Raw genomic sequence first — 13,583 nt, forward strand, 5'->3', positions numbered from 1 at the left:
CAAAATAAATCATTTAATGCTTATACTTACATTCCCTTACTGATGAAATCAATTATTTACTTAAATAAATCAATACAAATTGTAGGTCATGGAGGGACTAAATTAGTAACGGCAAGAACAGTTGTTTTATAAAACCTGTTTAAACTGGTTGTCACATAGACGGTTGAGTTGAGATCGATGGGCATGAAAATTTAATCAATGAAAATAAACTCTTCAAGTTTTGCTTTTAGCAATAAAATCAACTTTTTTGTTGAATAATTGTAAAACATGGTGCTTTGACAACATGTATGAAATATATTGTTTAACCTATAACATATCTAATTCACTGTTTGGGAACTATTTATGTAAATTACATGTAAATTCATACGCATTGATTAGTTGTTGCATTTAGAGGCATTGAAACATCAGAAAATTTAATGGAAAACACAGTAGAATGTAAATATTGCCTTCTATCCTCGCTTCTTTTATCAACCGAGATGTATTTACAAAGTGTATTTGCGAATTGCGATTCTTGGTTTAAAAGTTCCACATCCCTCCATTCTAAATCCTAAATACTTGTCACTAAATGTGATAATTGTATTCTATTTGGAATATACATGTACTGTATGATATAGTAAAATCATGAAAAGGATACATGTACCTCAACAAGCATTTATGATTTAGAAATAAACTTTAGTGTATTGTATATATGTCAATACGGGCTATTTATAATGAATCAACTAGACATAAAAAATGCACTCAATCATTTGTAAAAATAACAGAAATTCTAGCAGTGACCAATGTTTCGCATTGATTCATGCAGTCATATTCAAATGATATCTAAGACAAAGAAATGTATGTACATGTATGTACATATAGCAAAAACAAGATACTACGATCAATGCATTCTTTAAAAAAAAACCGTTTTCAAAGTTAGAATATAGGTTTTGTTACTTAATTCTTATATCCGTGTATGCACGTGGATGTAAAATATCATACAAAATTTCAATGCACGTACATAGACAATCTCTATATACATATTTCACTTTTTTCTAAGACGTTTATAGGTGTATAAGGGAATGAATTTTTACATTCACTTATGAATTTTAAATTTGTGTATATTGAAAAGAATTTACAAGACCGGTATTTATTTAGAATTAACAATATGCAATGAAAGTGGCTTAGAATGTATCTTAAGTAATGTGCGTTACGCTAAGAAAGTTTTGTGAAACAGCTATGACAAATCTTAGGAACTTCTTAAGATATAACTTATGTATATCTTAAGTTTTGTCTTAGGAAACTTCTTAGGAAATCTTTATGAAACGGGCTCCTGCTTTCTTCAAGAGACAATTTACATGTACCTTATTTATTTGTCAAACATTTTGGAAGCAGTCAGCTATAGTAATTGTTCTATTTTTTGTATTCTTGAACTTTAATAAATAATTTATTAGATAATAATGATATTTTCTGTTAATTGCTACATTTGGCTAAGTGTACTTTTTGAGGTCATAATGTCTTATTTATGAAATAATGTATTTAATAAAGTATCCCAGGAATTCATAGTTTTGATATCTAAGCTATATTATTTCATTTCTAGTATATGTGAAAGGTTAGTTATTGTTACCATATTTAATACTTGTATTAAGGGAGTACCATTATCAGAGTATTCAGCAGCTAAGTATGTGATTGTTAAACCTTGTTTCATAAACAAGTGATCGTTGCAAAGTTATATTCTTATGTTTATCATATATGTATCTTGAAAAAATGTAATCTACAAAGGAGCTACATTGGAAGTTTATGTTTTTATTTAATTTAATATTAATATTGATTATGATATAGAGCATATTTCTTTATTTTTGTAAATTGTTTTCAAGGTCAGAAACCCTTCTTGACCCTGAAAGAATGATGCATTATAACCAGAGTTATCCTTCTTTACAAATAGTTTGATCAGTGAACTCTGAGCAGTAATGTATTTCATGTATATGGTTGTACATGTATTTTTTTTATGCTGAATCTTATTGTAAACATTGATCATTTTTATGCTCACATCTATTATTATATTACAGGGTTTAATCCTTTAATCTCTAAATCTGAATAAATGAACCCTTATGTGGGCTTGTTTATCTTTGGGACAACCCACTACCGCATTTGGCGCCCACGTTGCATTCGGATAAGGTGATGGGGACCACAATTGAAGTTGACTGATGTCTACAAATTCTTATGGTGGAAAGTTGAGGCCTATACAGATACAGATTGAACACTGGACTTTAATATGTGTTGTGACTCTTGAATCCTGACTTCTTCCAGATTCCAGACTCCAGAGCCATTCAACACCTCGAGATAACAGACAACAGACAGTGCAGCCTCTTGATCATGTGAGTGACTAAACAATAAAAAAGTGATTTATGCTTTTATGACTGTTTTACTGTCTGAGTGTCTGTAGTAACTTTCATTTAATTATTGACAATGCATTGAACAATTGATTGATCTCCAAATCTTGTTTATTATTATTAAACATAGACTTCTGGTATTTCATGTTTCGATGTAGATAGTATTTATTTACAATATTTAAATACTGTACATCATAATCAGTTTTAAAACATCTGTCATTGCTTTAAATATTTGCAATTTATTTTGTTATATAGAGTTATTGCCCTTTATACAGAGCAATTCATTATCAATTTTTGAAATAATGTTTTGGGAAATCAATTTGTGATATAGTTTTTGAATTAGCCTTAATGTAGCAAATTAAAAGGAAGACATATTTTAATAATGTGATAAATCTTTTTATTTTTTTCCATTGACTAATCATTTTTTACATTTATTTTTTCTCTTTATTCCCCTTTGACTGCATTCATTTTTGACAGTTGCGTTTTAATTTATACAAATACATATTGTATTTGAATTATATATAAATATTTTTTCTTTGGTTAAAATCTGAGAAATTATTTCTTCAAACATTTTGATCATTAGGTCAACATTTTTCATTTTCACACACACACCCATTCATTGTCCCTTTCATCCACTCATTCTATGCATGTAAAGCACTCGTAAATGGGCAGATAAGCTTTAAATGAATACTATATGACTAGTTACATTTACTTGAATCAATCATTTGAGTGAACTGTGAACCATATGCTATGATTTTTATAGGATGAAAATCCTATTTCCTTAATACAGGATATTGGAGCAAAACAAAGACATTTTCTCGACTAGTGATACAGACATTGGTCACAGTAATAGAGTACAACATAAGATAAACAGAAACAATAAAGTTCCATTTAAGCAAAGACACAGGAGAATCCCGCCATCAATGTTCCAAGAAGTTCGAGACCACCTACAACAATTATTAACAGCAGGAATCATAAGAAGATCAGAATCACCATGGACTAGTAACGTCGTACTGTGTAGAAAGAAAAACGATGAACTGCGCATGTGTGTCGACTATAGACAGTTAAATGCAAGAACAGTAAAAGGTGAATATCCACTTCCCAGAAGAGAAAAATATTGTATAATGTAGAAGATGTTTAAAGATTTTTTTCTATATATTCCTATGTAATAATTCGACCCCCCCACTACATGGCTACATCCTACTCCCGGGGATCTTGATTTGAACAAACTTGAATCTAAACTATATGAGGATGCTTCCACACAAGTAACACCATTCCTGGCGTAATAGGTATAAAGAAGAAGATTTTAAAGATTTTTCTCCATGCATTCCCATGTAAAAAATCGATCCCCCATTGTAGCCCTACCCTACCCCCGGGATCATAACTTAAACAAATTTGAATCTACACTACCTGGAAATGCTTCCAAACAAGTTTCAGTTTTTCTGGCGAAATGGTTCATGAGAAGAAGGGCGAAAGGGGCGAAAATAAAACGGCGAAAATATTTCCCTATGCACCGTATCGATGCATTTTGACCCTTCTACTATATGGAATCTTGGAGCTATAATTACAAATGTCCAATAGACACCTTTTTAAATTTACTCATAAAAATCAGTTTTTACCAACTGCTTTTTTGAGATATTAAAATTTGCTTACCAATGTGTTCTGTAAGTCACCCCCTTCCCACAAGAAAACAAGAAAGGGGGTTAAACCCCACCACCCCACCCACCTCCCGGCTGTTGCTTTGTCAATTTTGTTATTCTGTGGATTACACCATAAAAATACTTTCATTTCAGCCACCCCCTCCCTTATACGCTGGCATGACTTCTTGTAGGTTCAAATTTTACATAAGGAGAAAAATCAGTTTTGATTCAAATTTCACATAAAGAGAAAAGTGAGTTTTGAAGCCAACCTATCCTGTCCTTCCCCATTCATTTTACATGTACCATAACGTTCCCCATTTTAGAGTTATGAGAAATTGCATGATGTTTCTTGTATTTGCTTTGTCCCCCCCCCCTAAATTGTCATGATATTTTGAATAGAGTTGCGATACCATCAACTACTTATACCTCTGCCCAATCCACTACTTTAACAGAAAGCTGAATTAAATTCAAGGTACGTGTATACATACCAAGGTACTAATGACTGTGAAGTATTAAGTATATAATTCGTTGTTTTGGTACCCACGCTCCGCCGTACTAAGCCAGAAGATTAGGGACGATATCAGTCATAACTCATAAGTTATAAATATCAATTGATTTTATATGAACGTTTATTGAGTAAATTCATCCAACTATTCTACCTTTGATTCTGATGATATAGTTATCATTAGTTATCTAATTACTTGTATCATTAGTCACGCATATTTTACTTATAGAACAGTTTCTGTCTAACTGACCCACTTGCATATATATATTATATCATTAGCTACTGGTATGTAGCTACAAGTAATTTGTCCTGAAAATTTAATCATTTTCATAACTGATTTTTATACATAATTTCCCCTTTATGACATTTAGTTTATACGATATACGAACGTATTGTTTTATGGTTTGCGTTTTAAATATATATGATTCCCATATAGTGACCTAACTTAAGTGTTTTGTTACGGAATCTTATTTTTGCAAGAAACGTCTGAAATAAAATCTTGAAAGCTGTCTTTTTCAAGTCCTGAAATAACCACCTTGATGAACAGAATATTTGTTTACGGAACATTGAAGAATAGTCAGCCAAATCACTTTCGTTTGATGGATCCTGGTACAGGCACCACTTTATTCGTCGGTGTCGGACAGACCGTGGAAAAGTACCCGCTGGTGATTGAGAGATCCTGGAATATGCCTTGTCTCTTACACGTGCCAGGAACTGGATGGGTAAGAAACGAGTCATTGTACATAGTTTTCCCTCTAATTATAATTGCTGTGTACTAGTATTCTGAGATTATTAAAACAAAACCCTAAATTTTATTAATTTGCCTTAAAAGCAGAATGATGTCAATTTTGATACAAACACATGAAAGCTACATATGAATATACATATGTTTCAATTTCTGTTTCCATTGGTTTTAGATAAATTGATTAGCAGGAATGTCTAGTTTTAAAAGTTTCCTTTTTTAGCTTGAGAAGGGTGAAATTTATGACGTGGATGATGAGAAAATGAAATTCCTGGATTACTTCGAAGATCACCCTGAAATGTACACAAGGACCTTGATATCGGCGGAACACTCAAAAGATACACGGTGTAGCAATCCAGATTCTCAGTCGAGTGCGCCTAAATCCAAAGAAACCCAATCGAATTCCCGCTCCGATTGTTGGTGCTATTTTTATAACGACCGTGATTCCGTGCGTGACCTTCCTCACATCGATGTATATGACTCTAAGGGAGAGCACGGCTTGGAGTATGATGCCAGTATTGATGCGGAATTTGACGAGAACAAAAAATCATAGTAAAAGACAAGAAAAAAATATATATGTTCATTTTTTTAATGACTTGAGCGTGAAAAATTGTAACGTTTATATATTAGCATTGACGAACACCTGAACTTGTATATTACATTTTTTTCACATGTAATATAAATGTAGGTGTTTGTCAATGAGAATGTTTTTACCCTCTCTTTGAATATTACATATTGAATAAAAATTCCTAAGTGGATAAATCTGAATAGATTTTTATTGAATTCATGCATACAGTGTATACGTACTAGAGAAAAGTAAATCCATATTGACGTATTTAAAACTATTATATGTATATTATGCAGTGGCATTGAAGCACTGTAAACACGTGCTTACACATTTTATTTCTGAATTTCATTATTTTAAAACATTCTTTTTTCATTGCAAAGCACGAATTGCGTTTGTGCCGAAACCCGAACTTTTTCCACAGGCGGTTGTTTGCGTAGTACCCGTATATTTTTTGTAATTGCTGTATAAACAACACCTGTATGTGCTACAATTCACATAAACATGAACAATTTCAAAGCTTTTAGTAGTCCAAACTTTTGTAATATGAAGGCATTTAGACATTGCGCTGCATGCATTGTAAACTGATTGACGCAAGATTAATACAATAATTTGTTATACAATGTTAGTTTCATATATGTCATGCAGTCTAAACTGATCTCTTATTGATGACGTCACTCGAGTAGGGACACACTGTATATGATAGAATGAAGAAAACCTAAACCACTGTTTGCATCTTTATCTCTTTTTTACGATTTTTTATGACATACAAAAATATGATTATATAATTTTTTTATGTTTACGGTCAAATTAACCTTCTCTTTTTCCTTTTGAGTCGGCTCGCGAAGCGAGCTGATCCTTGTTGTCAACGCTGATTCATTGCGGATTCACCGAAGCACAAACTCGTATGTGTGTTCCTTCACTAGCTGCAAATAAATCTTGATAAATAAGACACTTGCAATAGCCTTATTTTCATAATTTGAATAAGTTGATGACAATATTGTGTTGGAAACTTTTATCCTGCATATCTATTACACAATAACCTTGAAGTTCACCTAAAAGTGTGAATAGAATATTGTAATTATTACATGCGGATGAATATTTGCAAAGGGGCACATAAAGGGGTTATCTCAAAATATGAAATTGTATCAAATTTAAAACTCCCGTATAAAAGACATGCGCTGCTTTGGATTATTAAAAGGTGTATATCTTTTTTTATCGTAAACAAAAAGAAATTGAGTCAGTTTCTTAAAAACGTTTGCTTATGTAACTAATATTGAAACAGCCGCAGAATAATATTACGAACAAGTTAACTTTCATGATTTCACCTGAGGTGGCAGGGGATAGTTTTTTTGGTCGAGGAAATGTGAGGCAGATAGTGCTCATATATGTGATTTAATTTTTCAGTGGATTTTTAAATTTGCTAAAATTGGTTTGCATGCAGGGGACACATGGTCCCGACTCTTGAGAATTTTTAAACATTTCAGAATAAAACAAGTACAACTTACATATAGCACTATAAAGAATAGCCAGGGACGGTCTCAAAATTTTCTGAAAAATTGCCCTTTTTTCACATTTTCACGGGTCCATAACCACGCTCCAGTCCCGAGCAACTGCCATAAACTATCATAGGATTGGTAGCTTAATGTATACCCATGCAAATAATCACCAATTGATGGGGGGTCAATCACCTTCTTTCCGAGTGACATTTCGTGTTCTGAACCCACCCTACTTTTCAAGCACAAAACCGAAAGTGAAAATTTTGGCCACAGTTTCGCATTTTCATTCCATATCTGATGAAAAGTGCTACCAGTATTAAAGTGTCATATATCAATGAAATTGGCATGAGCTCCTCTATCCACAAAATGAATGCAATAAATATTCTACCGATTTATACCCCTCAAATAACCAGCCAAACCCCAGGTTCTCCCTTTATTTCAAAATTTTGACCGGGTCTTTCCTTCGAAACTATCCCCTGCCACCTGACAATCTGCGCGGGAAGCTGCAGCTATTGAGTAAACAGAATTTTCAAGCTGAGCAGTGCAGTGGAGATCGTCAGAACTGTGCTACAGTAATTCATTGCATCTAATAATAATCTGTTTTGCACCTTATTTTACGTTGGACAGTTTTATAACGGTTTGTATTCTTTGATATTTATGTTAACATGGTTAAGAATTTGCTAGACTGCAAAGCTATATAATCGTTTACCCTGTCTTTTAATTCAATGTACAGTCGTTTTACCGGTAACGAGTATTTGCCAGTATCAAATAATTCTTAGAAAAATTATTGATGAAAGACAAAGTTAAGGTTTCAAAAAATCCCAGCTAAATATTTATTAAACAAAAATAAATATTCTATATTCTATGAGCAGCCGGAAGTGCGAGGCAGAAAAAACGAATCGACCGCTGTGTAAGTTAATTGAACATCCATGCTTAATGTAAATGATTGCGTTTTACAATAGCAATTAGCAATTTTTTAAACCTCTCTTTTAAACACTGACTTAGTAGCTGTATATGTTTTGTAGAAAGAAATCACAAGAACTGTATCAGTTGGAGGAAGAGATGTAAAAGTCAAATATATAACCTTGAAGGATGGGACGGGCAAGTGCAAAGTGTCACTTTGAAGAGAGTTTGCCGAGAAAGAAGTGGGTATAGGCCAACACTTGAAAATCACCGATGTTGTTGTACAGACGTACAACAGCGAGAAGTCTGTCTCAACAACTGGAAGGACGGAAGTTGAGGTATAAATACATCACTTTTTAGTATTTTCTTTAAAAAACGTTTTCATATGTATTTAAAAACTTGTGAGAAATCAAGTGATATTTTATATACACTATCAATATGACCGAAAAGCTAATACCGGTAATAAACGATTTTTTTTTTATGTAAAGCTCATTTCCATTTGTTAACTCTTAGACGTAATATAAGATTTTAACATTGAGTAATTGTAGAACTAATGTATTTGTAGCAGATGCTATGTTTATTCTTTTTAAGCAAGTTGATACATGCAAATGCTGTTTCTTTTTAGACTAAGTGAAAAAAATCTTTATTTGATTTTAAGACTTTGATAAGAAACCAAGGTTTTTTTTTTTATAAGAATGAATACCCCTGCAACGTAAGCTAGTCAAGAAAGAATTTCTCATGAAATGTAGTCATAACCATGTATTTTTTTTTTTACATTTAGTTGTTGTTTTGAGTATTGTAGCAGATTTCATTATTGCATTGTTCTGATTGAGATAGGGAATATAGTATAAATGGACTGTCTCTTATAGCACCATTGATTATTGACTTAGCATGCATAACTTCCTACTGTGTCCATTCGCCACTGATTGGATTATTACACAATATGCATGCTGTTTATAAGTCAATTTTTATTAATGGCTTATATGAAAATTATATAAATACTGCCTGTTTGGGAGGGTAACAGTTGAAATTGACACCCCGAGAAAACCATTGTCAATGGTTTTCGAGGGGTGTCAATTTCAACTGTTATCCTCCCAAACAGGCGCTATTTATTTTGTTATACTGAATATCTTAATTTTTAAGAAAATCTTACTGCTTTCATATAGGAATAACGTGAATTCTACAGCGAACCGTACGCGCATAATTTTCGCGCATGTAACAATTTTTAATGTTACCCGTTGCTAAGTGCGTTGCTAACGCTGAGGGTAATAGAAAGGATTATGAACTGCGTCTTAACCAATCAAATTTCAGTATTTAACATGAAAGTATAACAAGATAAAATGTTTCATAACTGACAGTTTATTCTGTAATTTTTTGCATTTTATGAATAAAACAATGTTCATATCTCTGCTTGATTTCCACTCATTTAACTGAATATGGTTGACAAAGTGGCAGTTGAAATTAATGCCAAATTGAATATCCTATATGTAATATCATTTTATAGGATGAAATGATATTAAAGCTGAACATGACTCGTAATGGGGATTGTCCCCCATGTATATATCTTTCTTTGCTGATATCTATACAACACGTTACATTTTAAAATAGTTCGATGTTTCACCCGTGTGGACGTGTACATCCTGCTGCATCGCTATGTTAGTATCAAATTTTACATATTTTTCAAAGCTAGAAGAATGCTTACCTCAAATGACCAGGTGAATGCATTATATACTTAATATACACATAAAACAACAAATAATTGCGCAAAACCTATTACCAAGAAAGGAATACAACACTTTGGGCGCAACTTTTAGGTGCAATTGGGTGATACAAAATTGAAGGCTTTGTATACATGTGTGATAGTGTCCATTTACATGCAGTGTCGAGATTTTGGTACTAAAACTATTTTTTTTTCATATTCAAACGTTCATGCATCATATCTGCAATGCCCTTAAACTAAAGAAGGCAATATTCTTTATCTTTGTACTTCGCCCATTCCATTGTTGACAATCAAATGCGAGTCGACTCTCAGGCCCTTCAGGCCTTTGATTTTAGTTAATAAAATGTTTAGTAGGTGGTAATGTAGATTTAATTGCTATTTAAAACTAAGTCTAACAATATTCTAATAAAATGATAGCAAGTTTCTTTTAATAATTTAAACTTTGTGACTATACGGCTTATGAGATCACTTTACGATAGCAACATGTTTAAATGTAGTCATGCCACTGCTTTAAGAATAATTTTTTTTAAAAGTTGCTTTCCTGTTTAAGTAGTTTGATATTAACACTTAAAATATATTCCATACAATGCTTCTTGAAGCGCGTCATAAAACTGTTTGAATAATTTAAAGACTTATTGGTTTTTCAATAGCATTGTTGATGTAAAAGTGGTTACTCAAAGAAATTTACCCTTGTTACTTATTAAGCTTAAAACTGCGTAAAATACCCCTGTATGTATGGTAAAAAAAATTAAAACGTCAACGGTGTAACGGAGAATATTGACCCTGGTTGAAAATTGACCAGGGTGTCATTTTTTTTTAATTTTGAACGGGGGTAATTTCTCCACGTTGTAGATTGAGACCAAATTTCGTGAAATTTATACCCGTAATCATTTCTCAACAACTAAATTTTATTTTCCCGATTTCAATGGTTATAAAGCTTTGGTAAGGCATTTTGAATATACACCCAAAATTTGATTGTCATTTGTTGAGTTTTAAGCGAGTTACAGAGCTTACAATTCTTTACTATGTAAACAAAGCTTTGGTTTACATTTTGAATGTTGAAGTGAAAATTCCTTAAATGAATGTGTTAAACGTAAAGAGCTGTTTATTTAAGATTAAAATGAATAAGAAGATAAACAAATCCGCTTGAAAAAGATTTTTACTGGTTTATTGAACCCACGTAAACAAAACTTGACAGGACACGAGCCTTGTTTACATAACAAAGAATTGTGAGCTCTGTATCTTGCTTATAACTCAATGACTGACTCCCAAATTTCATTTGATCGTTAGAAATGCATTTGTAAAGCATTGTTAATAATAAAAACAGAAAAATAGAATTTGACAAAAATCGTAACTATGTTCCTTTAAATATACTACATGTACGTAAATAAAGCTAAGTATGCTTCCACATGAGTAACATCTAATCTGGACAATTGGTTTTTAGAAGATTTTTAAAAATATTACTCAATAGATTTCTACGTAAAAATTCGACCCCCACCCCCATGGCTGCACCCTCCTCACAGGGATTATGATTTGAAAAAAAAAATGATTCAAACCTTTTGAGGATGCTTTCACACAAGTTACAGCTATTCTAACCAATGGGTTTTTTAAAAGATTTTTCTAAAAATGCCAACAAATGTTAAATCATTTTAATCATGTCCCTTTGGAAGAGGACTTGGTCCTTCATTTTAACAAAAATAAATCCCCTTTACCTATGGATGATTTGGGTATAGTTAGGTTCAAAACGATCTGGTGGTTCTGGAGTCAAATATGTAAAAGTTTACAGAGAGACGGAGGCCGGACAAAAAGTGATCAGAATAGCTCACTTAAGCCTTCAACAAAGGTGAGAGTTGAAAAAGACATGGAAATTCCTTTCCTGCATCGTTAGCTACCCTCACACTCGCATAAAACACCAAAGGAAAGCATTAATTTTATTGTTTAATTTTTTTTCATTTATTTTTACATACTACTGGACTTTGACCCGTGCATTCACGTTTTGACAATGCATATGATATCTGACTATTTAGGAAATAGATACATCGACACACCTGAAATTGTTGACATTTGCATAACCAAGCTTTATGCTTACAATAATGCTGTTAATTTCACTACACTCTGCTGAGTTAGAATAATCTAACCGTGTCTCGGGCAAGGCCTTTACTACACTTACATGTAATATGGTCCAAAAAATTGAGTCTATTATTTTCATATACTAGTAGTAGTATAGAGTATGTACTTTCTGTTTGTCCTCGAGGTTATTATATTGCTTTTCTCTATAGAACTTTTCTCTCTAATTTTTTGTTCGAAATGAGAATTATAGTTTTTTACAATGTACTGGAAAACATGACCCTTTTGCCTCAACTGAAAAAGGGGTGCGCTACGGCCGTGAGAATGTTTCATTTTTTCGTCTGACCGTAAAAAGATGTATACATGTAAATCGAAAGAATAAATATGAATAAAACTGAAAATTTTGGGTTAAATACATCCAAGTTATAAATATCAATCCATTAATTTGTGCTTATTTGCTGTTGAATTTTAAACGGAACAGGGTCGCTTTTCAACACCTTTGGTCTCAATATTCAACTTTGAAAAAAATACCCCCAGGTCGATTTTTGACCCGGGTCAAAATTCTTCCTTACACCGGCAATAGTTCTCCAATGGTTACTGGTTAGTTACTAAACATTTTTACGAGGTAAATATCACAAAATCATAATTTTCTGTTATTGTGCTATCTTCAATAAATAAAAACGAATTACGAGAATTCTCATTTTACCATTAACACAAAACATGATAACAGCAAAGTACATTGAAGCGTTTAATAGGGTTTACTCAAGAAAAAGTTTGACTGACCTTTGTCCAATCAGATCGTAGCTGGGCGGAGTCCAGAAAGAACAAGGTACACTTAGGGTCATATTTGGCCTATTTTCAGAGGTTAACAAATTTTGCCCCAAATACTCTCTAGGACATGGGCTTTTTATATTTAGTAATATTATCCTTGTATCACTAATAATTTTTGAGATACACGGAAAGAAAGTTGACATGCAAAACTATGACCTTTATTAAACGTAAATACTCTAAATATCAAGAAAACTAGCTTTCTTCTTAAATATTCAACGAAATAAATTAAAACCTTTTTTTTAAATTGATACCTGGGTGCACATTATACAATCGCTCGTGACTTAATTTGAGAGAGAGAGAGAGAGAGAGAGAGAGAGAGAGAGAGAGAGAGTTACAACTGAATAATGGAGTAAATTATAGCCTAGATGAGGCAGATGAGCAAACTATCTATCAACAATAGTTGTAAAGTGATAAATCAAGATCCTGTATATCTTATAAATTTATGAAACTTTGAAGTGTTTTTAAATTTTTTAACCGGGGAACAACGATGTCTATATATAAATAATGTGATGAGGTAATTTAAAACATCGAACACTGTACGAATATTTTAGAAATTTAACTGTTTTTATTACAAGTGTTACCGTTAGTACTCTAATCAAAGTTTGCCGAATCTTCCTAGAATTAAACATAGGTTGTAAATTTACTTTGTATAAAAACTTTCTCCATGGTTACTCAGTGTGAAACATTCTTTACCTTAGGACGAATTTTTCCGCCATTGTTTAATTTTACCACTAAGCATCCG

General features: G+C 32.4%; 1 protein-coding gene across 1 annotated transcript; it reads left to right on the forward strand.

Moving 5' to 3' along the window:
* The first annotated feature begins 5,033 nt into the window (after positions 1-5,033).
* Positions 5,034-5,809, forward strand: LOC128163543 (gamma-glutamylaminecyclotransferase-like). The gene is made up of 2 exons (XM_052827173.1): positions 5,034-5,236; positions 5,480-5,809. Exons 1-2 carry the CDS (start codon positions 5,054-5,056, stop codon positions 5,807-5,809), a joined length of 513 nt encoding a protein of 170 aa, XP_052683133.1. The 5' UTR covers positions 5,034-5,053.
* The last annotated feature ends 7,774 nt before the right edge of the window (positions 5,810-13,583 follow it).

Source organism: Crassostrea angulata, chromosome 9, assembly GCF_025612915.1.
Source record: "Crassostrea angulata isolate pt1a10 chromosome 9, ASM2561291v2, whole genome shotgun sequence".
In the NCBI taxonomy this organism is placed as follows: Eukaryota; Metazoa; Mollusca; class Bivalvia; order Ostreida; family Ostreidae; genus Magallana; species Magallana angulata.

What these genes read in the sequence shown, in the direction of transcription:
- LOC128163543 (XM_052827173.1), top strand. Translation starts at nt 5,054, where the DNA reads ATGAACAGAATATTTGTTTACGGAACATTGAAGAATAGTCAGCCAAAT. An exon ending in ACGTGCCAGGAACTGGATGG is followed by an intron (nt 5,237 to 5,479) that starts GTAAGAAACGAG and finishes TTCCTTTTTTAG; the next exon opens with CTTGAGAAGGGTGAAATTTA.